Here is a 27,634-nt window from a genome sequence, read left to right as displayed (position 1 = left end):
ATTATGATAAGGCGTTCCGTTCCTGCTCTCCACGCCCGCTGCTTCACTCGGCTCTGTAACCAGTGTTGAAGCTGTCTCATGTGTAACAAGCCTGGTCTGCAGATGGAGGCTGCGGCCACCATCAGACCGAGCAACCGCTTATATAGCGGGTAATAGTAGAGGGAGGAAGAATGCTCTTTTGCTGAGGCATGTAATGCATGTTTATTGAAACAGAACAAAGCGGTTTCATTCTCACAACATTTATATTGTCGACAAACTCTGGGCGGGAACACGCCCTCTTCGCCGCGGGTCCGACGAACACGTCCCACGCTCTCTTCCCCCTGGCACGAGCATCAGGAATGCTGCTCCTTCTTGCCCGCCGGGCGCCCTTGGCTGCTAGAGGCCGGTTTAGGACCAAAACGGGGCTTCCTGGGCTGCCTCTGGCGGAATGGTTGCTCTGGCTCACGACGCTCTGCCGCGCTCTGGAACGTGTGCCAAAGAAGATCTGGACCTCACTGCAGGGGGGGCTTGAGACCGTTTCGGCAAAAGATAAGGCATCATCTTAGACCGCTTGATGGTCTCGGCGTATTTTTCCAACAGAGATTCCACCACGACACTGAAAAGACCGGTGGGGCTCACCGGTGCATCCAGGAACTGCCTCTTTTCGGCATCACGCATGCCGGACAGCGTCAGCCACAGATGGCGATGCAGGACCACAAGGCTGCTCATATTGCGGCCGATTCCCTGCGCTACCTTTTTCGACGCCGCGAGAGCGAGATCCGCCGCCGTGCGCAGCTTCCTGAGCGACTCTGGGTCCGGGCTTCCCTCATCCAGGGACCCAAGGAGCCGAGTTTGGAAGACCTGCAGGATTGCCATCGTGTGGAGAGCAGATGCTGCATGTCCAGCAGATATGTACGCCTTTTCGGCGATGTGAGCAGTAGCTTGACGGAAGGCAAAGAGGCGGTATTCCAGCCGGGAGAAGACGCCAGGTGGGCCGCGATAGCATCCTCGACGGGAGGCGGTCGTGCGTATCCTAATTTCTCCGCCCCTTCCACCGTCATCAGCAGCTGAGTCCCCTGTGCATGGCCTCGGGCTGAATAAGGGGAGCGCCATGACCGGGTGAGTTCCTCGTGGACCTCAGAGAAGAAAGGCGCGGGTCTCTGCGGGGCTACAGCCTGGCGACCCATGCCGAGGAAGGAACCGTCCATCCATCTCTTAGACGGCAGCTCCTTGGGGGATGTCCACTCCAATTCCATATCTGCCACCGCCTCCGTGAGGATCGCCATAATCTCGGCATCCAGCGAGGCGGGGGTGGCTTCAGACGGGGGAGAGGCAGGAGATACAGGGCCACCGTTACGGGTAACGGCCAGCCTTGCACGAAGGATCTTGATGGGAAGCTCCTCACAGGCACGACATCCCGATCCTTCGAATGCCGCCTCTGCGTGAGCCCGACCCAGGCACAGCACACACTGCTCGTGTGCGTCCGGGAAATCAATGGGCCCACCACACATGCTGCAAAGAGACATTTTAAGAGTAAAATCACCGGAACGCGAGAGGGGATAATTTTCCACAATTTTCCGCTCTGTATGCGTGAATCCACGGCGAAACCAGACTCAAGTGAAGAAAAAAGATTCTGAGGTTTTTGGCGCCCGCCGTCACCTATATTTATGGCTGTCAGCCAATCAGGTGAGGGCGAGGGCGCACAGTTATTTAATCAGACTTCATAATTTCGAGGAAATGGATTTCCCCATATGTAATGTCGAGAGACCGACTCGATAAGGGAACTACTGTAATGTAATTCCCAGTTAAGGAGTTAATATTACAGACGGGCACCTGCGGCGCCAGGGAGAAACGGTTTCTGGTGATCCGAAAATCAATGCAACCGGATCTTGACTTGAGAACGAGTCAATCTTTCTTTGTTATATGGCTCGGTGTTCATCTTCAGTTCTCTCTTCACAGCAGTTCAGTCAGTGTACCGTTTGAGTAAATTAAGTACTCCGGGATATTTGGTTTGTTTTAACTCAGAGGGAGTGTCAGCCAAATTAAAAAAGTTAACAGCTTAAGTCATTTGTGGTTATTAATGCTTATTGGAGACGAGAACCGTTTCAAACTCATTCAGTTCGATTTGGTGAACTGGTTCAAGAAGATCCCGGAAGAGAAGACAATGCTGAATAAAGTTGTAGTTTTTGCTATTTTTGGACCAAAATGCTTCAACAAATTCTAACGGACCCTCTGATGTCACATGGACTACCTTGATGATGTTTTTCTTACCTTTCAGGACATGGACAGTATACCGTACACACAGCTTCAATGGAGGGACTGGGAGCTCTCGGACTAAATCTAAAATATCTTAAACTGTGTTCTGAAGATAAATGGAGGTCTTACGGGTTTGGAACGACATGAGGGTGAGTTATTAATGACAATTTTCATTTTTGGGTGAACTAACTCTTTAAAGTTTGAGCATTTTGTTTGAAAACTGCAATTGATTTATCAATTAAAAACAAATTAAGTTAGTTGATATGCTGTGTTGTTTTTGTTGTTTAGTAGCAGTAATATATTTACTTATTAGCCGTGTCCACTGTTTTTGGTTTTGGTTTTCATGAGACCCCCTTGAAATGACCAGGAACCCCCCCCCCCCCATTTACTGAAAGGATATGACTCAGTTTCTTTAAAAACATTTTGCCAATCAAAATTTCAGTGCACTGTGTGAAATGTGCATGGATGCTGCCTAAAAATATATTGTAGAACTAATAAGGTAAGAATAGTACATTTTAAACACTGATATAGACTTTGGTGGATTAGAAATGGAAAATGTTGTCCGTTTATTATTATTATTATTGTTTTTTGCATTTATAACTATAAACTGAGCTTATAGCTGAATGTTTTGGATTGACTTTTTATTTTTATGTTGATAGACAAAGATTATCACAAAATATGGCTTTAGTTGTTCATGTTTGTTTGATTAAAGGTTATTTCATAAGCATAAACAAAAATGGGCCCAGGGAAAGCCATTTTTTTTTTACTTATTCTTTTTTATTATTGAAGTTAATAAAACATTATATTGACTCCTAATTCTGGATTTGAGAAACAGTCAAGCAAAACACTCTAGGACTTTATGTAATTCATCAAATTATTTGTATGACAATCTCATACATAACACAAGGCATACTGAGGCAAGCCTTTAAATGTGTTTTCTTTTCTTCTTCTTCCTTTCTGTATGATAATGCAGATCTGAATTACACAACCACGAAGAATGAAACAACTGTTCCAGGTTTAATACAAGTTCAGTGTTTACAACATTAATATTGTTTACAGTGCAATAAAACAAGTTATTTTTGGTTAAACCAACAGTATACACTTCTATAGATAACCACATACACATATTTTGAGACACTGAATATTGACATTATTTCAACATGTTTTATGTGAACAAAAAATGTGACAAAATCATTTGTACTTGTCGGTTGCCACTGAATTCTAAACTGTGTAACACATTTTGGCTGAACTTCAATGCGAAAAGTAGTCAGAATAAAGATCACGCAATTAATTTGGTTTATGCAACACTGAACAGGAGGGGAAATTAACAAGCCATGTTGACTGATGATTTTTAGCTTCATAAAAATACTGAACCATCGGTACAATATTCAGTTTTAATGATTTAAACAACATTATCTGTTCAGACATTTCCTTTCGCAATAAAAATAAAATCTATTAAAACTATTTTACATTCGTCAACACTTTCATGTTAACATGAAGCCATTAAAAGCTCAAGATAAAACTGCAAAAGCACTGATATCTATGAAACCACTGCAAAAAGACCGATATCATCTATGAAAGCACGTAACGCAGAGAAACACAATCTATGTTTGTAACATCAGGTAGGAGGTCAATCGATGTCACTGTCACTGCCAGATTCACTTAGCTGAAGATCATTTCCTGAAGGAAAAACACACCAACAAAACAGTTTACCATATAAAACAGAGTAAGGTGTTCCTTTAAATACAGGTACTTTAATGTCCCAGCAACTCAGTTTTCTTTTTTTCATTAAATTACATATAATGAAAAAAGTTGAAATAAGATTATTTTAACAGTACCTCTCCAAGTGTTAAGCCCCATTCACACCAAGAATGATAACTATAAAGATAACACTATTAGCATCCACACCAGTGAACGATATTGTCTGCTGCTTTAAATTCTCGCGCTTGTTACAGCAGGATTGATTCTGATTGGCTGTCAATGATGTTATCGTTTATCAGCTGAAATAAAATTGTTCTGAAAGTGGTTCCAAAAATGTTGTTTCTCTGTGCCTTTATCGTTACAACTATGGTATTGACTGCTATTCTTTAATATTGAGAATGATTTTTAGAACTATATCTTTATCGTTATCTGTATAGTAATCGTACTTGGTGTGAACGGGCCTTTAGGGACCATTTATGTGACACCATTGTCAGCTAAAAATGGAAAACATTATATTTGTCATTGGCCGTTCATTTACATGAAAACAGCATTATGAAATGCATGTATGAACAGTTTCTTAGGTTATACTACATTGAAGAATGATCATATGAATTTTTGCATATGCCTTGTGACCTGAAAATGTGAAAAATAAAAAGTTTCCATTGCAGTTTTGCAAATAATTCCTTTTTTGCATTGCCTGAAAAGCATAAAAAGCATAAAGACTTTTTTAAGATATATGGGCGTTTTTGCGAAATTGACGCGTTTCCATTAGGCATATTATTAATTCACAATTTAAGTATGATTTGTTATGGAAACATGCCTCATAGGGATCATTTTGACAGTATTGTTGTCTGTATATGAAAAACTAAAATATTTGTCAATTTTTAGTACATAGTTATGTAAATGTACCCTAAAATGTAAAAATGTTGACCACCAAATCTGTCAGTGTTTTTCTACTGCCTTTTCATACTGCATCATGCTTTAGTCTTATTTATTTTTTTGTTGTTGTTGATTTTTTGTTAGCAGTGAATAAAATGATCTTACGGAGTGTGTTCATCAGCTGATTGCTGCCTTGTGATTGGTTGATTCCGTTGGCCATGTTGTTCCTGCTGGGGGACAGATGTGTGTCCTGTTCTCGGTCACTGCAGGAGCTGTCATCACCACTGCCCGAGTCCGACGAACTGCTGCTGCCGCTGCTGCTCATCTGCTCGATCACATCCACCTCGGCCCGCAGCTCTGAGACAAGAGCAAACCAGAGAGATTTAGCCCAAAAAACATTTTAGACCTGAACCAAACACAGCACAATTTTATCTCCTGCTAGGGCACACAAACACTTAACCCTGGAAATCACTTTTTGAATTTAGAAACATGTAAAACAATGAAGAGTAATCATATAAGTAACATATTTAAAAAATATATATAGATAGGGTCACAAATCCCTAAAACATAATCATAAGAATTTAAAAGATGGTATCACCGTTTTGTTTGTTTGTTTTTTTAAGGAAAAGTGCCAAACATTAATTATATTAATATTAAATAATATTTTTGTTGGTTAAAAAGCAAAGCTGAAAAGCTGTTACAAAATCTTAAATATCAGTGTAAAGTCACATTAAATTGCAGATACACAAAACTTGGTGATATTACATACAATTAATGCATGAATACACACACAAGCCACAGCTGGACTGGGTAAAGTTCTTTAAAAAAGAAAAAAGTTATTTCATATTTTTGATAATAACGCAAAAATGTAATGGGGTAATTCAACTGTGGTCAATTACGCAGTTACTGATTCTTCAGACCAAACTATCAAGCAGAACAAATGTAGCTTACGGTTTCAACATTGTTGAGACATTCAGCACATAGGAGAAAAACAGGGCTATTTGGTCTTTGGTGTTATGCTGACTTCAGACGATTCTGAGAGTGGTCTGAACGAATGCCACACGATGTAGACCTTTTCGCAAACATTCACCGAGAAGAAAACAAACAGACTCAAAAGAATGATATAAAATTCCCAAATGATTGGAATTGCTGGTTCAGTTGACAGAAATACAGGACGTCCCTAATAATGGTTTAAACATTCCCACAGAAGACATTGGTACACACAGTGCGTACAGACGTCCAGCTGATTGTTATTTTCATTAAATATATGTATTTAATGTTTAATAAAAAAGACAACAGTCCAGTAGTCTATCATTGATAACTGAGTATAAGTGTGTAATCGCAAGCATGCGGTCTGACCTCGTTTGATGTCATCCAGCTGAGGCTCAGGTGAAGGGTTGTCTTTGGATGGGGAGGTCTTAGCCCCCGCTCCGGGCTTGATGGGGGGACGGGACTGTGGCGTCAGCTGGTTGGCTCTCACTGACTGCTGCTCTATACGAGCCTGGATCTTACTGCTGCCCTCAGCTCTGACCGACACAAACAGACATCTGCAGCATCACACACACTGACCACCGACAGTGAAAGTCAAAATACAGCACAATCTGGACCAGGCAGATTTCTGTCAGTTTACACCACTGATCTATGTATGATCGATTATAAATCAGCGGTTTGCACACACGCTCACATTCACATTAAACTGAGTAGCTCAGTGGTCTTCAAACCATATTCTGCGTAATACCAGTAATGCTGGTGGCATGTGATGTTAATGGGAATATTCTATGTCTCATGTAGAACATTATTACAGCTTTTATGTATCTTTTGAATGAATAAATAATATTGCATGCACTAACATTTATAAGCACATATGGCAAAGTTTTTTTGGTAGCACTTTATTTTACAGTCCTGTTCCCCATGTACATACTATGTACTTATTATAGTAATTACAATAACTATGTAATAACTAGGTAATAACCCTGAACCTCAGGAACACTGGATTCACTCAGAACACTGGATTTAATTCAGAAACACTGGATTCAGCACTCAGTTTTAAGCAGCATATCATTATAATGAGTTTACTAGTTCATCTGAACTACAGGAACACTATTATTAATTCAAAAAGAGAGAGAGACTAATCAATGTCCATATATTTTCGGCCCATATTGATAAAGATTCTAAGATTAATTTAGCTTAAAAACTTTTATGTAGGAGTCTTAGCTTAAGAGCGATTCGGGATCGATCTGAGAGCAACTCTGAGTAAGGAAAAGACAAAAACTTTCATCTTAGTGAGGAGGCGGGGTTGACCCCGTTGCTATGTATGATACAATCTTTTGAAGACTGTGATTGGTTGGTTGTCCAAGAAGGAAAAAGGAGTGATTTTAAGTATAGGGTGTATTCTAATTCTCACTTTGAATTTACATGCGTAATTTTTCCTATTTGACCGTTCTCTCTCTCTCTCTCTCTCTCTCTCTCTCTCTCTCTTACACACACACACACACACACACACACATTATATGTGTGTATATAAATCATTTTTTTATTTACCATGCTTTTAATTTCCTATATGGTATTTGATTGGCTTAGAATGATAAAAATTGTTCCACTCTTTCCAATTACAGTGATTGAAGTGGCAGTTTGTTGGTTTTAGTGTATCAAACATGGGATCAAAACCAAGAAGGACGAGAAAGCCAAACAGTGTTTACTATTGAACAGAAGGCCATTCTTAAAGGATAATTCGGGCAGGGCGTCACAGCAAGGGACAAAAAGCAGACAAGGGAGCGTTTATTTATATAGCACATTTCGCACACAAAAGTGCTTTACATAAAAGAAAGTAAAGTAATCATGAAGAAAAATAATAACACAAATAAAACAAGCAATTTTAAAACTTTTAAAATGATTAAAACATTTACTTAAAACGAATTTAAAAACAGTTAGAAAATGTGATAGACACTATCTAATCTATAGCATCTAATTAACTCCCTGTCATCCATTGTTTGCAACACATTTCTTCTGCCTCTTCGTCTTTCTGCCATTTTCTCCTCTGCTAAAGAAACTCTTAAGCCTCTTAAAAGTCCTCGTCTGTGCTCCTAACCAGTTTGACCTTAAGACCTCTTTTAAGGGTTAAGATGCTTTCTGAATTACTTTTTTCTTTACTAGGAATTTTTCTTTAATTTTAAGAGTAAACGCCCACATTTCTAAGAATTTAGTCACTAGGAGCTACTTTTTGCATTAAGATTCTTTATGAATACGGGCCCTGGTGACTAGGTGACACTTCACCTGACATCTCCTCACAATCAAATCTTCACAGTTCATTTGGCTGCTCACCTCGTCTTCTTGACTTGTATGCTGCTGCTGAGCTTTTCCAGCATGAACTCTCCCGTGTCGTGGTTGATGATAAGAACACAGTCTTTCTGATACGGCCTTTTGTTGCCCTTAAACACTGTCATTGGTGGAGTGGAGCCCTTAAGAGAAATGACTGTGAGTGGTCCGTAGAGAGGGTTTCATACATGAATCAGCCACAGATCTTATGGATAGAGACTCTTACTGGTATGTGTGGTAATGTGATGGTAACCTCATCTCCTTTTCCTACTTGTAATTCTCCTTCACAGGATGTATCGATGGATGCTGGTTTAAAATCATCTGTGGAATAAAGTGAACACACGGTATGGCAATTTATTCTTTACTTATAATAATAAACCCATGCATATTTTTACTGCAGGCTCAATGTAAGTTATAAACAGTGTTTTTGCCCATTTGATTGCATTTATTTATGCATGTTTTCATTCATTCGTTAAGAGTCTAAAGGCGCCGTATGTGTGGAACAAGTCATAATGTTAATACGGTCAATGATTTTCACAATCCACACATTTATAACACCAAATCTACGGTCAGGTCTGAGGGACGTATATCATTTTCAGTTTCCGAATACTGGTAAGATTAGAGGTGGGTTTGTATGCCATTCAGTTTATTCAGTTATGCCATTCTTGATGGACTCACATCTGATGGTGTGAAAAGATGATTTTGGCCTCTTCTCGAAACTGTCCCCGAGCTTTAACACATGCTCTTCTTTATCCAGAGGCGGGTTCGAGCTGCCGTTCATCACTGCGCGTCACATCGAGTTCACCAGCCTTGCACGAAATAACAAAGTGTTCGGTGAATGTCTCATGTAAACAAAGAGTGATCCAAAACTTCCGGGTCACGAAAACAAAAATAACGCCTTTTGCCAAAGATGTTATGTTATTATGGTTTGGAAGTCAATTAGTATTTAAAACATAATGCAGAAAAAAAATTATCAGCTGAGCTACTCTTATTTCAAAGTTAGCGAAAGCTCAAAATGACAATGAAAAAAATAAATAATAATGATTGAAATAAAGGTATTATGAGAAAAAAAATCATACAGTACGATTGCGTGTTAGCACACCTGCATGTAAATAATTTGCAAGCTTGTTTTCTTCACAGAAGTAAGGGGATAAAAAAAGAACGAAATTCAGAGAGAACAAAAAAAAACGCTTCTGTCGTTTGACTTCCGGTTCAGTGATATCAGTGAAAAAAGGTGAGCAAAATAGTATTACCATCTTTTTTTTTAATCACTGGTGATATCTAAATAATATTCCATAATAAAACGCTTCAGCTTCACAAAAAAAAAAAAAAAAGACAAAAAAAGTAAAATTGTTTATCACGTACCCAGAGCCCTGTGAGTTGATGGCGTGACACTCGTCCGATTACCGTAAATACACAAAACACCAAGCATTACGTGTTTTGACGTTCGACACACGTCCACTTACACTTTCTTTAAATGAAAAATTTAAAATCACATACTGTGTTAATAACTTAAAGTTAAAAAACATATCTTCTAAAGGACAGCTAAGACAGCAGGATCAAAGCGTGTTTGTATTATTTCAATGCTACGTTATCTCGGTTCATTACGGTAAATAGACCTAAAGCCGTTCCTGTTTTATTCATACTAAACATGTGTCAGTTTCGAGTATGTATGTAGAGCAGTTCACAACCATGACATCTACACAACCGAGGATCATTCTTTTATTCAGTGGGAAGCGAAAGTCAGGGAAGGACTATGTGACAGATTTAATACAGAAAAGGTGAGATCTCGAGTTGATTTAACACTGTTGAGTGAATAGATGAAATTCATGAATAAATACATGCTCTTCTTAACAGACTGACAGCAGAGATGTGCTGCATACTCAGACTGTCTGCTCCTCTCAAACAGCAGTATGCTAAGGTACAGCACACATCTTTAACCATGAAAAGCCTGACATACGTTCTGAAATAATAGCCAGATTTGTTTAAATGGAATAGTTTAGTTTTACATATTAAAACATCAAAATAAAAAGTTTGCAAATGGGTTTTATGTTTTGTATCATTTATGATAGTTCAGTCTTTAATAGCCCACATAAATCTGCTGATTTTCTGTATATATATATATATATATATATATATATATATGTGTGTGTGTGTGTGTGTGTGTGTGTGTGTGTGTGATATATGTATATGTATGTTTTTTGAGCCACTTTGCAATTATTTGTAACAAATGCATTTTTTTTTTTTTTTCATTTTACTGTCAATGTGTGAAGTCATTTCCTGTCAAGCTTACACAGGTGTATTGTATAGTTCCACCACATTAACAAAAATCATGTTCCACAAAGTCTGAACAATATATTTATACAATATATTTGAACAATATATTTATAGTGTATAACGTTTTGAAATATATATATTTATCATTGTATACATAACTAATATGTTTTGTCAGGGCATGTGCCAATTTTTTTTTTATGACACCATATTTTACTATTTTGATATATAATGCCAATACGATTCTTTAAATAGTGGCTTAAGTCTCATGTTTTTCTATAGCTGAGGGGTGAGGAGAATAATGTGACCTTGTTTTACGCTAGATTTACACAGTTTTCTCAAATTTTTATTCCTTACATAAAGCATGTCGTTCAGCCAGCTTATTAACATTTACTGGTTAATACAGTTTGACACCGGTTACTCCTATAATATAGAGTATACAGTGGCAAGAAAAGGTTTAGAATTGGTTCGTTTTCTGCATTTAATGGTCTTAATATGTCATCTGATTTTAATCAAATTTTTTGACCAATTAATGCTGAAAAACAAATTCCAATGGGCTCACATACTTTTTCTTATCACTGTATAATACTGTGTGAACACAGAAGTCATAAATAGCACACAGGTATATCTTTAGCAATAGCCAACAATAAGAAATGGGTAAAAATGTTAGATTTTTCTTTTTATGCCAAAAATCATTAGGATATTAAATAAAGCTCATGTTCCTTGAAGATATTTAGCAAACATCTGGGAGTGACATGCATTTAAATGTTGAGGTGAATTCTCTGAAATATCATTCTGTTTGTGTTGTGAAATGGAAATTGTTCTAATTCTATGTGAAAACTTTATTTCTGAATATCAGGATCATAGTCTTGACTACGAGGAGCTGTTGGGTTCTGGTCAGTATAAGGAGAGTTATCGTGCTGACATGATCCGCTGGGGTGAGATGAAGAGACACCAGGACTCCGGCTTCTTCTGTAGACTGGCCATCAAACATGCCACACAGCCCATCTGGGTATGAGCTCTCTCACCCTCAACAACCTGCGAGCTGGAGGTGGTCTACAAGTCTTAAGATTATCAAAGAGTGTGTGAATGAGGAGCGCAGCTTTAGTCTACTACACATAATAAAGCAAGCTTGACTCACTACTGTATATGAGGACATGAACTTCATCTCCAGAGCTGCTCTCTCAACATTTCATTTGAGGAAAACTGTCATAAGATACACAGAAAAACTCAAACGTCTTCGCTACAACCCTGAAAAATAAAAGAGTGGTATAACTTAAAGAAATGATGGCTGACATGTATCACATACTATCCCTCGCTCAGATAATCAGTGATTGCAGAAGGATGTCAGACGTGCAATGGTTCCATGAAGAGTTTCCTGAGAGATGTATCTGTGTTCGGGTGGAGGCTTCAGAGCAGACGAGATCACAGAGAGGCTGGAGATACACCACAGGTAATAATGCTGAAGAAAAACAGTGTTGTTAACTCTGAAACAACATACAGAAATACCCAATTTTGCTATAAGTGTGATTGCATCATATAATAATTGCTGTTAATAGTGTTCATCGTCTGTTTGACTACGACTTGTATTAATTTTTCTGAAAATTTCTGTCATATGCACATAAACTGACAGTCGTCGCTGATAAGCTACTACTAAATATTGTAGAAACGTAATTTTCTGTAAAGTTGCTTTGCAATGATTTGTATCGTAAAAAGCGCTATACAAATAAACTTGAATTGAATTGTGGTAATGATGTGATCATGTCATTATGTGCCTGTCCAGGTATAGATGACGCCGAGTCCGAGTGTGGTTTGGATGAGGGTGTGAAGTTTGACTTTATCATTAGGAACGATGGAGCTGAAGACGTTCTGGAAAAACAGCTGGAGGATCTACTGTCTTTGATCAAGTCACCGAAGGAGGAATCAAACACACAGAATAAAATTAAACCAGAAAAATAAAAGCTGCTTTTTTGCTATCAGTTCATTTATCGTGCTCATTGAAGAACTTGCTAAATCTTCTGTATTTCAATGGATGGCTCTCATCATAATTTACTCACCTTCTTGGCATTGCTAAACGTCTCTTGTTATTCTCTTTTTGTAACAAAAAGGATCATTCGTTGCCTATATGTTATAAACATATATATAATTTTGTATATACTTTATTTTTGATGTATGATGATTAAAAAGTACCATTATTTTCGGTGCTTTCTGTGTACAATATTAATGTATTTAATTATACAAATGACAAATTCCAATTTCATCCTCAAATTGCTGAAAGAACTGTGACTGTTCTTGTTAAAAACACATAAAAGTAGTCCATATGGTTTGTGTGTGTTTTTTTCCAAAACTGGGACGGTACATCAAGGTGCTTTGTTTGAATATGTGCAAGAGAGGAATAATACAGTCCCCTCTTTCCCCACCCCTTGTAAACTGGTGAGCAGTTGTTCTAATATTCACAAAATGTTTTAATGGTGAAGTCAGGCTATGTATTGTCTTAAACAGTAGACAGATACAGGTGCTGGTCATATAATTAGAATATCATCAAAAGTTGATTTATTTCACTAATTCCCATCAAAAAGTGAACCTTGTATATTATACTCATTCAAATGTGTATTTCTTTTAATTTTGATGATTTTAACTGACAACTAAGGAAAATCCCAAATTCAGTATCTCAGAAAATGTGAATATTGTGGAAAGGTTCAATATTGAAGACACCTGGTGCCACACTCTAATCAGCTAATTAACTCAAAACACCTGCAAAGGCCTTTAAATGGTCTCTCAGTCTAGTTCTGTAGGATACAGAATCATGGGGAAGACCACTGACACCTTGCACAAGGAGGGTAAGACACAAAAGGGTCTTTGCAAAAAAGGATGGCTGTTCACAGAGCTCTTTGTCCAAGCACAATAATAGAGAGGTGAAGGGAAGGAAAAGATGTGGTAGAATTTTTTTTTTACAAGCAATAGGGATAACCGCACCCTGAATAAAAAAAAAAAAACACGGGACGTGATGTTAAACTGTCCATTGTGCCAATGGATGGTATGCACATGAGGTTTGCCTTGATGTTAAGAGTGGCTTGGGAGCTGTACCTCAGATATGGGAAAGATGTACATTTTGGGACACATCATCAGTAGTATGCCTTTGAATCATGGGGTGTTTCAATACTAAACACCCTCATCAAAGGTGGTTAGCTTTGAGAGGATTGTGAAACAAAACCCATTCAAAAATGTGGGGGAGATTCACAAAGAGTGGACTGCAGCTGGAGTCAGTGCTTCAAGAACCACCACGCACAGACTAATGCAAGACATGGGTTTCAGCTGTCGCATTCCTTGTGTCAAGCCACTCTTGAACAACAGACAGCGTCAGAAGCGTCTCACCTGGGCTAAAGACAAAAAGGACTGGACTAATGCTGAGTGGTGCAAAGTTATGTTCTCTGATTAAAATAAATTTTGCATTTCATTTGGAAATCTGTCCCAGAGTCTTGAGGAAGAGAGGAGAGGCACACAATCCACGTTGCTTGAGGTCCAGTGTAAAGTTTCCACAGTCAGTGATGGTTTGGGGTGCCATGTCATCTGCTGGTGTTGGTCCACTGTGTTTTCTGAGGTCCAAGGTCAACACAGCCATATACCAGGAAGTTTATAGCATTTCATGCTTCCTGCTGCTGACCATATTTATGGAGTTGCAGATTTCATTTTCCAACAGGACTTGGCACCTGCATACAGTACCTGTATTAAGGACCATCCCTGTTCTTAATTGGCCAGCAAACTCGCCTGACCATAACCCCATATTGTGAAGACGAAGATGCGATATGCCAGAGCCAGACCCAAGAATGCAGAAGAGCTGAAGGCCACTATCAGAGCAACCTGGGCTCTCATAACACCGGAGCAGTGCCACAGACTGATCGACTCCATGCCACGCCACATTACTGCAGTAATTTGGGAAAAAGGAGCCCCAACTAAGTATTGAGTGCTGTACATGCTCACACTTTTCATGTTCAAACTTTTCAGTTGGCCAAGATTTCTAAAAACCTTTTTTTGTATTGGTCTTAAGTAATATTCTAATTTTCTGAGATACTGTGTTTGGGATTTTCCTTAGTTGTCGGTTATAATCATCAAAATTAAAAGAAATAAACATTTGAAATATATCCGTCTGTGTGTAATGAATGAATATAATATACAAGTTGAACTTTTTGAATGGAATTAGTGAAATATATAAACTTTTAGATGATATTCTAATTATATGACCAGCACCTGTATGTACATATTTGATCCGGTTTCCCAGCTTAGCAAATTGTATATATTTTTTGTGAGCAATTATGAAACTGAACTGATTTCTTATCAAGAGTTTTTAGTGATTGTTTATACAAAGACTCCAGTGGTTTCAGAGTAGTTATTATATACTAGCTTGCAACTACTAGCTAAGTAGTTAAACAATAAGTGATATGAGAAATAATCATGGAATGCACATACACTAAAGCAGCCTCAGACAACATATAATAACAAATAAAAAATTTAATAAATTTACAGACTAAATCTGACCTGGTTACAGACTTTTTTAATCAAAGTCTTTAATGAAAGTCTGGAATCAAAACACTGAGGTACTTATTTTCAGATACAACTTGTAGTCTTTCCCCTGATACAAAAACATCTGGTACTTACACTGAATTATTAGTTTTGGTGAAGAACATACACACTGTTTTAGAGACGTTCAACTGTAAACAGCATTGTTCTAGCCTAGCTGTGAAATGATCCAAGGATTCTGTAAATTCATTTGCAACTTGAGACACACTGCTTCCATGTATATAGATAAAAGTGCCATCCGCATACATTTGGATGTTAGTGTAAGGACAGACGGATGGAAGATCATTGATGTACAACATTAAAAGCATTGTACCCAGAATAGATCCTTGTGGAACACCAGTGGATATACTAATGGGGCCTGACTTGTTATTCTGTATACTAACATACTGTGTGCGACCTGACAAGTAAAAGTTAAAACCTAATAATTTAGACATAAGAATTATGTGGTTTACAGTGTCCAAAAGCCCTCCTGAAGTAATGAAATACCACCCCAACCCCTCCTCTGTCTAATAGAGATTAAAATTTTTCCATGAAATAAAAGTTTGCCATCTCAGTTGAATAGTTTGCTCTGAAGCCAAACTGCATTGGATGTAAAGCAAAATAACTATTTTTCAAATAATTAGTGATTTGTGCAGCCATCGATTTTTCTGCAACCTTTGAGACAATAGGTAAAATACTATTACAAATGTAATTACTAGCAGAGTGAGGATCGCCACCTTCGAATATAGGCACAATAACAGATGACTTCCAAGCACATGGGAACATCCCCTGAGTAACTGAAAGGTTGATGATGATAGTGATAGTATTAAAGGGATAGTTCACCAAAATAGCAAAATTATGTAATTAATAACTTACCCTCATGTTGTTCCAAACCTGTAAGACCTCCGTTTATCTCCGGAACACAGTTTAAGATATTTTAGATTTAGTCCGAGAGCTCTCAGTCCCTCCATTGAAGCTGTGTGTACGGTATACTGTCCATGTCCAGAAAGGTAAGAAAAACATAATCAGAGTAGTCCATGTGACATCAGAGGGTCAGTTAGAATTTTTTGAAGCATCAAAAATACTTATAATATTCGCTTTTTTTTTTACTCCGAGGGAGTGCCAGCCACATTAAAAAAGTAAACAGCTTAAGTAATTTGTGGATTAATGCGTATTGGAGATGCGAACCGTTTAAAACGATTCAGTTCGATTTGGTGAACAGGTTCAAAAACATCCCGTTACATCGAATGATTCATTCGTGAACCGGATATCACAAACGGTTTATTTTTGAACTCTCTCACAACAGGCGCAGAAGAGAAGACAATGCTGAATAAAGTCGTAGTTTTTGCTATTTTTGGACCAAAATGTATTTTCGATGCTTAAAAAAAATTCTGACTGACCCTCTGATGTCACATGGACTACTTTGATGATGTTTTTCTTACCTTTCTGGACATGGACAGTATATCGTTCACACAGTTTCAATGGAGGGACTGGGAGCTCTCGGACTAAATCTAAAATATCTTAAACCGTGTTCCATAGATAAACTAACGGTCTTAAGGTCTTACGGGTTTGGAATGACATGAGGGTAAGTTATTAATGACATAATTTTGCTATTTGGGTGAACTATCCCTTTAACCAGTGACTCACTAAGCTCTTTAAGCATTACTACCTGTACATTCATACCAAATATTTCCTTCACACTGAATGGTTTAAAAGACATTTTCTGACATCTAATCCAGAGACTGCCCTTAAAGTAAGAGCATGTTCCACTTTATTAACCAGACAAACGTCTGTATACTTAGTAGAGAAATATTGCGTAATTGTGACTACCGAGTAAACAAGGCAATAATTAAGTACTTCGGCCACATCAACTTGATTATTAGTCAGCCTCCCATTTAGCTTCAATTCAAGTGATGATCTTTTCATTTATCTCCTTTTAAATAGTTTAACTGACAGTGCAATATTTTTTTACAAAATGTCATTTAATCATATTACAGAAATCATATTAAACTAAAGATGGATTGTGCTATCTCCCTTTGCTTACATAGATTAACGTCTGCAATAAGAAGTTGAAACAGCCAGACAGTTCTTTTTTTTTAATCCTTTTCCAAATACAGCCGCCTTCTCTGTTCTGTCATCTTAATTTTTAAAATGAGGCTTTTGGCATGTCAAACAAGCCTAGATCAAATCCAGAAATCCAAATATATAATGAGATGGCAGAACATTTGTGCTTCATTTAACTGGAAAATGTTCAGATGTTAATGTGTTGTGTAGTTAAAGAAATACAATAAAGCAGTTATCAATGCATTTATATAGATGACAAATTACATGATTACAGCCATATATTTAAACACACAGTACAATGAAAAATGAATAAAAATGCAATATATAAACACTGATTTAACAGCTATGTTTAAAGGGTGCTGTTCCTCCTCGAACATTCAAATATTTATACATAGACAATATCAACAGTTTGATATTAAACAAAGCTTTAGTGTGATTTCAATTGGCCAGAAAATAATTTACAATCTTTTCCTACTTCATTCCATTGTCAATGTCAATAATTTTTATCAGTACAAGAGAAAACCTCCACTGTTCATAACATTTATTATCATTTATAGGAGGCAAACTGTATTCATTCCATTGTCAATATCAATAACTTTTTTTATTAGTACAAGAGAAAACCTCCTCTGTTCGTAACATTTATTATCATTTATAGTAGACAAACAGTAGTTACAACTGCATTCAAAGTCTTTTTTAAGATGCTGCCAAATGAGCAGGGCATTCAATGTGCTACAGTTCATACATTTCATCTTTACAATAATATCACTGATTTTCAGCAGAAGAAAATCATATCCAATGACACATCCTATAATCTGAAATATTATTGAATCCTTCCAATAATATAAACATGGACAAAACAGCTAAATTTGACAATCAATATATTAAACTGGAAGTCAGCACGAACACAGAATATCTTCTAATGTTTCCTTCAGTTCCAACTCAGTATTTAGTCCTTTCATTAAAAAAATACACCATTAACCATTTAAATAACCACTGTAAAATAATGTAGACAATGTTTGCAAAAACATTGAAAATCTTGATTAAAAAGACTAAATTGTTCTATTCTATGTTTAATATAAAATGCAACAACATTATTCTACAGAGTAAAGGCCTGTACACACCAACACAAATTTGGACAAATTTTTGCATTCTGTTGTTTGAAACCAATGTGTAAAAAAGGCTGAACGAAAATGCTAAATCACTCTCTGAGAGAAGGTGGCGCTTATAGAAAAAACTGAATTACCCTGGTTACTCCAGTACACAAAGTGTTGTGTCTTTTGAAAAACCCGTTTTTTACAGAGAAGAAAAGGAATCAAAACAGTATTTACATGTTTTCAAATAGCCCTCACTATGGTGTTTATCAAGCATCACCTTATACAAGACGATAAAGAGATTTAGAATTCTTCCTCTGCTATTCACTGTTGTTTAATAAAATAGTCTGTTTATGAGCACCACCAGCGTTATGTGCAGCTAGAATAGAGAATTACATTCCGTATTCATAAAAAAACAAAAACAAATATTTGTCACATAGCCAGCATATATTTGGCATGGTGTGAACAGGCCTTGAGTCATAGCTGACTCCTGAGGTGAGATCTAGAGTTTTGGAGGAGGTTAAAGGTGGTCGCACACCGGACGAGAAGCGCTGCGTCGCGTCGCGCCACATGTAGGACAACTTGAGGTATCGCACACCGGACGCGCACATCCTATATGCGCGAGCTCAATTTCGCAGCAAGATGGGTGTTTTAACTTCACCTATTATTATTATTTTAAATATATTTTAATTGATAAAAGCTGAGTTTTGGACGTTAATTAATGAAAAGAATCTGTGTTATAATAAGTCTGTTATTGTTTTGTTGTTTCTGTTGTCTAGGCAACTATGCAGCCTGAGTGAAAACATAACCAAACACTTTGTAATGGTTTATTTTAATGAAACAAATGTACTGTATTATAGTTTCAGTTTCAGTTTACAACATCTGGTTATTTTTTTATATAAAACTATGCAGATGGCGCTCTGTGGCGCGGCAGAAATTTCGTAGAGTCGTAGCTGGGCGCCGCGGACAGACACCGAATGGAGGCGCCGGTGTGTGTACATTCATAGAGAATAATGTGTTCGAATTTTAAAGACGTGGCGCGACGCGGCGCTTCTCGTCCGGTGTGCGACCCCCTTAAGGCTACGTTTACACGACAACGATGTAGACAAAAACAGAAAAGATTTTCCTTTGCATTTTTAAAAATGTTCACATATACACGTAAACTTTTTAAAAATGATTCGCATTTACACATCTCCACGAAACGGCCAAAAACACTGTATTACGTATGCCAGGCCAGTAGTTGGCGCTGTTACCTTGTTAGATTATATGATGTAAATGATGCATCTCCGCTGTTGATTGTAATATTGCTGAAGTAAATCCACATTTTGCTGAAGAAGCGTTAACGAACTCTTAAACGGCAAAAACAGTACCATGTTCTCCACCACTATTGTGTATGTTTGTACACGCTTGCCTTTACAATCGTCATGTACTACGCATGTCTACATACCTAACACATACTACGCACGCGCATGATATCACCGTTCACGTATTGGGCATTTACACGGAAACAATAAAAGTGGCGTTTTCAAAAATTTGCACTTTAAATGAATTTTCAGCCCTTAAATGCTGTTGTCGTGTAAACGAACAGGCAAAATGCATAAAAAGTTTCCAGTTTTTGGCTGAAAACTTTGTGTAAATGGCCCCTAAGGTAGGACCTTCCAGTTGAGCTGATGTTAACTGTGAGCTTCAGTCCCACACTCACTCTCCTCTGGAATATCCTGCAGATCTGAAACCAGAAAAAGAACCAGTTTGATTCTAGATGCTATATGATGGTGACCGTGATTTTACCAAGTACAACATTCTAATTAACCAATCAGAATTGAGGGATAACATCTGGGATAATATCTGTTTTAGGCTTACAATTAGGGTTAGGTGCCTCTACACCCTAGTTAATGAGCTATCATTTCCCACTGATTTTAGGAATAAATTATGGGTAGGTTTAGGTTTAGGGGTTGGGATTGGGTTTAGTCTATAGTTTTGGAAAGTAAAGTTATCCAGGACCAACAAAAGATGTTGATCCAGGAACATGTCTTATTTGGCAAAATCACGGCGACCACTGTATGATGGAGAACATAGAAAAAAATTTATGGTTAAATATTAGGATGAATCTTATTTAAATATTTTGTTCAATGTGATAAAATTAAGCAATTTTATTTTAAAGTTTATAATTCTCATTTGCTATGTTTATGTCCAAAGTTGTGAATTAAGCTTGAGCAAAAATGTGGAATATCACAAAAAACATTACTAAGGCTGCTCCGATCACGATCGGCCGATCGTTATGCGCATCTCGTCAGTAAAGCCGGTTTTCACATAGAGCAGCTGTTACTAAACAGAGCCGTTGTTAACTGAGAAGATGCGCAAATAAATGCTGAAAAAGAAGTGGATTTGTGCATCTTCTCAATTAACAACGGCTCTGTGTAGTAACAGCTGCTCTATGTGAAATCACGCACCTGAGGGAATTTACAGCTGATTAGAGAACCGGCTTTACTGACGAGATGCGCATAACGATCGGCTGATCGTGATCGGAGCAGCCCTAAACATTACCTAAAGCAATAAAGACTTCATCCTATTTGTTAAAGGGAACCTATTATTTACTGGGAAACTGCCACAAAGTATCATAAAATTATAGAAAAAAAAAAAATTAATTGAAAATGTGTTGTTTTTAAGAAACAAATCATTAAAGTATCTTAAATGTAAAACCGTCACTTGTCCATAATCCATAATAATGATCTTTTCTTATTTCTCACCTGATTCAGACAAGATGACTTTTTCACTGGAGAAATCAACATTATGGATTAACGACTGGAAGTAACAGCTTTGAAGCTAAAAACACTTTAATGATTGGTTTATTACAAACACGCTGCTTTTCACTTCACAAAATGTGAATTGATGGACTGGAGTCATGTGTATTACTTGTGGATTATTGTGTCTATCAGCAGTTTGAACTCATTCTGACAACTACGGACATGGTGGTGGGAAAAATTTGGGGTGGGAGGAAAAATGTTTAAAAAATGTTTTTTGTGTTCTCTCGCAAAACCAGTTGAGTTCAGACAAACACTTTCTGTTTACTTTACAGCTTGCATTGATTCATTGCTCCATATGTCCACAATGGTGCTGCTGTTCATAGAGTTTTATTTTAAACTTGGAATCACAGTCAGTGTTTGGTTCAAGGCACGGTTTTGGGACATTCTAAAACGCTTAATGTGGCTTAATGTTTTAAAACCTTGACACTGGAGGACCAAATTCAATAATAATAATAAATAATGATAACATTATTTCAGCTAATATTAAAAACTTTATTAATAATATTATAATTATTATTATAATTATAATTATTAATAAACATATTAATCTCACGTACCCATTAAGCACACTTCCATTTTTCAGATAAGATTATAAATAAATTATTAATTATTTATTATCCTACTTGTCTTAACCAGCTGATATGTTTGTTTCTATATACCTCCTATAATCAATAAGATCATTGCACACTGAGATATGAGTCTCCATGTGTTCACACTGTCTGACGGCCTACTGAAAGGTGTCTAAAAACTTTCACCAAAAGAGTAGCTACTTAAATGTGCATTTTGTTTTATATTTAAGCCTTTATTTTGGGTAAGTTTCACTACTTAGTGTAAAATTAAGAGATTAATGTTCAGACTATTGCATATTATAACCAAGAACTTGGATGTGGGAAATAATTGCATTAGATCCAAAATATAGTTTTAGCACAGTTAAAAACAGTTAGCTGACTAGCTGTATAAGATTGTGTCCTACGCTAACATTTTACTTCACAGGCATTACATTTAATTGCTGATCTGTCATTTTACAGTGCTGTACATTTTAAAGATTTCATATTATTTTAAGGTGAGCTTAAAGGGTACACTACTATGAAAATCACACAGCTTCAGTGTGACATCAGTAAGAAAAAGTATAATTTCATAAATATTGTTAAAAATATTAAAATATATATGAACCTAATACATGACCTAGACTATGAATTTAGCAAAATCCTGTCATTTTAATAAATATTACATGAAATGTATTGAAAATTTTTGCTGCTCCAGTTGCTCTTTAAGCTCTTCCACATTGAACGTCTATGTAACTACTTTATAAACAGACTTTAAATATTAACTGATGCTTGTCACTTTAAATTAAGTTAATGGATTTTCTATGGATTCCGTCAACAGCTGATCTTTCAGCAACTAGCATCGACTTCTCCAGACTGTAAATCTGAATGCCTTGTTGCTTGATTTTTGTGTTGTTGTTTTGTGATTGACTTTGCAACTATAAAAATATATTTCTACAATTATTCTTGAATTTTTTTCCCCTTAAAATAAACAATAATTTTTAATAAAACATGATGGAAAAGGGGTGTGCTTAATGAGTATAAACATGTACCCATTAAGCTCAGCCAGACTTTTTGAATTTAATGAGGATCTTAATTCAATTACTTTTATCATTTAAAATAAAATTTTATATTTTTGTGTGAGGGATTAATATTTTATTTTAACATAACGTTTTGTAGTGAAACCAATATCTTGTGTACATTTACCCTACACTTAATAGAATAGCCCAGAATATGAATGCAACACGCTGCACGTTTGAGGCTAAGTCGAGTTTATTTTATGCAAGTTTTCTTGTCACATTAAAAAAAAATATCCACCTCTTGATATCCCAAAATTTGCATAAAATTTAGCCATTCATAAGTTTTAATAGTAACACTTTCCTTAACAGAACTCCTGCACTACAAAGACAAGGACTAAAACCAAGAAAGAGAGGCAAGACATTACATGCTCCCAGAGTAATAAATAGTGTGCAGGAGATACAGCAGTTAAGGGGGGAAAAGGGAAAGGAATGCTGCACAACTGAGAATATTTTTAAGAGGACTCACCTCTTGGACTGTCAGCTCGAGGAAACATCGCCATCTTGCCATCTTCTTGCAAGCCATCCACCTGAACTACTGTTTCTTGTGAAATCAACGTGTCACGCGTGTCCACTGTGTCTTTAGGCCGCCGCTCTTGGAGTTGTTTTTCAAGCTGAATTGGTGCTGTATCGCCCGTCTTGTCCTGGGCGGCCTGTAGTCGAATCACTTCTCCCTGCAGCAGGTTGTATCTGTGCTGTAATTCTGCCAGATCTCCTTGAGTCTCCTCAGGACCACCTGTCTCGGGCACTACTGTTGTGCTGGGACACAAGTCCTTCTGCATGTACACCTCCAGGATTGAGTCCTGCTTGATCACTGCAGCCTACAGACACAGCAACAACGAGTCACTTAGCACACGCTTGTCTGAAATCACAGCATTTAGCACACCTCTCTGTCTAAATCTCACCTGTAGTGCATGAAGCTGAGTACTGAGGTTCACAAGTCTTTGGCACACCTCCTACAACACAAACAGTTCAGACAGTTATCTTTGTCAAACATGATAGGTAAAAATTGATAGCATGAATGCACTGTAAGTCACTTTGAATAAAAGCGTCTGCTAAATGCATAAATGTAAATTTAATTTAATTTTGTCTTTATCTTTTATATATATATATATATATATATATATATATATATACTTTTTTTTAAAGATTCCTTAATTAAGGTGTACCTCATTCAACATCTTGTCCTGCAGCTGGTTCCCATTTCTGTCCTGTGAAATGTAATAAATAATAATAATAATAATGAATCCTCAATCCAATATGTATTGTACTGTCAGCAGAGGAACATTTGTATGTAATATCAGACCTTTACCTTGTTAGATGGACTGTTTATTTCATGGGTTCCGTTAACTGATATCGTTCCTTTATCTATTTCAAGGAAAGAAATATGAGAGATGAGGAAACGTTGGAGTTTTATTTCATAGCATTATTATATTCAATCCCTTTAAAAATACGATAACGCCATGGGGACAACATAATACAATATAAGCTTATATTCATGTATAAGTGTATATGACAAACTACAATGCCCAGTTAATACTGTCTTTTACTGTCACAAATGTGACGCATATATTTATGACAAATTTTAAAGGTGGGATTAATCAGGATTAAGTACAGAAGCCCCCACAATAAATTATTTACTGCTTTTTAATAAATCATCAGTCCTAATACATGTATGCATTATTTCCCAGTATAAATTATCTGAATATTCTTAAAACATGATATATTTACTATTTACTTTAAGCAACAGTTTATAAAATCTGGGTAGCACTTTATTTTACAGTCCTGTTCCACATGTACATTCTATGTACTTATTATATTAATTACAATAACTAGGTAATAACTAGGTACTAATCCTGAACCTACCCCATGTAGTTGATTCATGTTACCAGTACTTTCTTAGGTAAGTACATATACTGTAAAATAAAATGCAACCAAAATTTGTTTTCAAAGAATGTGGCAAATAGTTGTTGATGTTTTTTTTTCTAGTTTTAATTTCACTATATTTTGTTAGATGTAGCCTTAAATGGGTCATATGATGTGATTTACATTTTTTCTTTTCTCTTTGGAGTGTTTCGAGCTCTTGGTGCATGAAGAAGATCTGTAAAGATGCAAAGACTAAAGTCTCAAACCCAAAGAGATATTCTTTAACAAAGTTACGACTCTGCCACGCCCCCCTAAGTCGCCCCCACATATCTTCATATCTATGTGGAAATATTTGCGTAATGCTGCCCAAATGTTCACGAAAAGAAAGAAGCCATGATTTCAGTAACCACAGTTAGTGTTGAAGCAGTCATGTCAGGGAGATACTGTGTGTTTCTAGGTGAAAGCAAAAGCACTTTATCTGGCCTTCTGAAAATAGATGCATTTAGGAATCTTTAAGTTTACTTACAACAGAACAGCAACACATATTATGAACGACCGTTTCATCAACCTAGGAGAGGAGGTTATTCTAACTTTACTATGACAATCTGGGCTTCTGAATCAGCTACTGTATGTTATTAGTTTAAGTGTTTGCTATTGGGGGAAGTCGTGGCCTAGTCGATAGAGAGTTTGACTCCTAAACCTAGGGTTGTGGGTTCGAATATCGGGCCGGCAATATCACGACTGAGGTGCCATTGAGCAAGGCTCCGAACCCCCAACTGGTCCTCGGGTGTGTCTTCACAGTGTGTGTGAAATGAACTTTGAACTAGTTCGTGTAGAAAGTGAACTTTCCCAGCACTGGGCCAATCACAATGCACTGGGTCAGTTGGCCAATCAGAGCAGACTGTGCATGTCAGAAGGAGGGACTTTGTAGAAAACGACTCACTTGTGAGAGGCGGGGCATAGAGGACCAACAATCATGTACAGTATTTGAAAAATAATGTGGGTTTTTTTACATTAAAGCATGTCAACATATTCTGTTACACCAAATACACAAAATATGGATCTTTAAAAAAGATCATTTGACCCCTTTAAGAACTAATCACCACTGCTGTAAGAACAATAAATTTAATAATGAGTCTCTGAAACTACTCTTAATATAGTTTTATTTACCTTGTTTCATTAATGCTTAAATGTTAGTATCTGTATATTTTTATATACTTTTAATTTATTACATTTTTTATATTAATTATTTTTTGTATTTTATAATATAAATAATAGTGTACTTTATATCATTAAAAATACAAATATTTTAACATAGATCACAATGTATGCCACATGACAAATATGTTACCTGTTGTTTTAGAGGTGAATTGTACCTCTGTCGATTCACCGTTCGATCTGAAGGACTGTGATTGCTCAATGCAGGAACCCAACAGCACTTCACTCAGTCTGTCCACTTCATTTTGAAATAAATAAGAAAGCAGTGTTAATTTCCTTCTTAAGTATTCTCTTGTAATGCTGTACACTTCTCTGCCTACCCTCAACAATGGCGTCATTCAACAGCTTTTCCGCCTGGGGAGCGTAGGGCGTATCAGCTCTGAATATATTTCTGCAGTTTGAGGGAACGTTAACATTCTGACCTCCTGTGGCCTCGGCCAAATCAGAGAACAATGTCACACGCTCCTGTAACAGCTCCAAAACTTCACGATCCTTCTGCTGGATATCAGCTAGAGAGAGAAAGATACGAAACAAAAATGAAAAAAAAAAAACTACAACAAAAAACTATGTTGACTGACAACAGATTTTGATACATACCTCTGAGTCTGCGGAGCAAAGCTTTGTCCTCAGTTTCAATCAGAGGGAAATCCTCTCTTGATGGACAGCTGCATAAGGGAAATACAGAGATGAAGCGATGAAGTGTTTGGTGTTGCTTGTGCAGAGATATTTTAGCGGTGCATTGAGATGTTGGGGCAAAGAATTGTGAATCGACTCTGACTTGCTCACTGTCTGCTGAATCAGTTTCATCCAAGTGTTTCTCTCGTCTTTGGAGGCAGCGTGGAGCTCGTACATCTCTGGAGGTGTGGAGTGACTGATGAGGAACATTCCTCGCTGCTGATTGGCTATATCCCTCACAATCAAATTCTGAAGGCACAATACTGCCGGTTTGTCCTGTGAAAAGAGAAAGATATGCACTGAAAATACTGAGTTCATAGTAGTTCCTAAAAAAATATGATGCATATTTTAAATACACATCACACTGAACATTAAGGTCTTTAAAAGTTGTCTTTAAAGTAAACTATATTACATAAAGTAACATTTTGGCACATGTCTAAAGAAAATATATTGACTGAGTATGGCCTTTGGTCATTATAATAAATAATATTTTTACTTTGTATAAACATTTTTGTCTGTGGGACAATAAAAGGTTTAAAGTTGGCCCAAAGTATGGCAAAAAATGTTATCGTAATAAATTGTTTTATATCAGTCAATATTGATCATATTTTTCAAATCTTTATTTCTTTCAAGTTACAAGGCAGATTTTTGCTCCCAAGTGAAAGCTGTAGAAACCAGACCATTGATTGTTAACTCTTTATTGTCAGAACATGACAAACACTTTATAACTTTTTGAATTGTTTGTCATTTTCCTTTAAGTGCCCCATTATGGACTTTTGAAAATTGCCTTTCATGCATTGTGTAACAGCTAACAGCTAAGTGAATGGAAACTTCCTGCAAAGTTTTAAATCTGAAAGTACACCGTGTACAAAGTTATTGTCTTTCAAATGTAATAGTCGACTCTGAATAATTTAAATGAATTATTTTTTTAAATGAATCCCAAGCAATCCCAAGATTTTCCCCATGAATCCCAAGATTTTCCCTACCACAGGAAAAATCTGAAAATGAGTCTATTTTTGCATGGTCTGAATCAGGGGTGGACAACTGCCGCAGCCACAGACCTGCAGAGTTCATCCAACCCTAATTAAAACTCACCGGCCTGTAGCTTTCTAGTAACCCTTCAGACCTTGATCAGCTTGTTCAGGTGTGTTTGATTAGGGTTGAAGCAAAACTCTGCAAGGATGTGGCTATCCAGGCCTGATGTTCGCTACCCCTGGTCTAAAAGAAAATGCAAATACATTCTTTGCCACTAGGTGATGCTTTTGGAGCGTAAAATAGCTGATTCCCCGGTGAAAAAAGCACAATATTCGCCGCAATCACATCTTCCGCGCAAT

The 27,634-nt window shown here is 36.9% G+C and overlaps 3 protein-coding genes across 3 annotated transcripts in view; 1 reads left to right on the top strand and 2 right to left on the bottom strand.

The window, feature by feature from the left end:
- Nucleotides 1–3,231: 3,231 nt before the first annotated feature.
- eaf1 (ELL associated factor 1) lies at nt 3,232–9,131 on the bottom strand. Its single transcript, XM_026284684.1, has 6 exons — nt 8,809–9,131; nt 8,357–8,451; nt 8,137–8,273; nt 6,175–6,341; nt 4,981–5,172; nt 3,232–3,915 (listed from the first exon to the last, which is right to left on the bottom strand). Exons 1-6 carry the CDS (start codon nt 8,909–8,911, stop codon nt 3,866–3,868), a joined length of 744 nt encoding a protein of 247 aa, XP_026140469.1. The 5' UTR covers nt 8,912–9,131; the 3' UTR covers nt 3,232–3,865.
- Nucleotides 9,132–9,713: 582 nt separating this feature from the next.
- pmvk (phosphomevalonate kinase) lies at nt 9,714–12,722 on the top strand. Its single transcript, XM_026284683.1, has 5 exons — nt 9,714–9,911; nt 9,988–10,051; nt 11,264–11,416; nt 11,728–11,857; nt 12,188–12,722. Exons 1-5 carry the CDS (start codon nt 9,799–9,801, stop codon nt 12,361–12,363), a joined length of 636 nt encoding a protein of 211 aa, XP_026140468.1. The 5' UTR covers nt 9,714–9,798; the 3' UTR covers nt 12,364–12,722.
- A 4,531-nt stretch (nt 12,723–17,253) lies between these two features.
- Nucleotides 17,254–27,634, bottom strand: part of LOC113116492 (rho guanine nucleotide exchange factor 2-like) — a 43,122-nt gene continuing 32,741 nt past the window's right edge. Inside the window, exons 13-21 of the mRNA XM_026284682.1 lie at nt 26,404–26,576; nt 26,223–26,290; nt 25,946–26,134; nt 25,759–25,863; nt 23,854–23,909; nt 23,711–23,752; nt 23,447–23,497; nt 23,011–23,362; nt 17,254–19,842 (exon numbers count right to left, since the gene is read on the bottom strand). Of these exons, the coding sequence (XP_026140467.1) occupies nt 19,790–19,842; nt 23,011–23,362; nt 23,447–23,497; nt 23,711–23,752; nt 23,854–23,909; nt 25,759–25,863; nt 25,946–26,134; nt 26,223–26,290; nt 26,404–26,576 (1,089 nt within the window). The 3' untranslated portion in view covers nt 17,254–19,789. The remainder of the gene's footprint in view (nt 19,843–23,010; nt 23,363–23,446; nt 23,498–23,710; nt 23,753–23,853; nt 23,910–25,758; nt 25,864–25,945; nt 26,135–26,222; nt 26,291–26,403; nt 26,577–27,634) is intronic.

Source organism: Carassius auratus, chromosome 16 (assembly GCF_003368295.1).
Source record: "Carassius auratus strain Wakin chromosome 16, ASM336829v1, whole genome shotgun sequence".
NCBI classification, from domain to species: Eukaryota; Metazoa; Chordata; class Actinopteri; order Cypriniformes; family Cyprinidae; genus Carassius; species Carassius auratus.
Note: the sequence above shows the minus strand (reverse complement) of the source record. Positions and strands in the feature narration are given on the sequence as shown.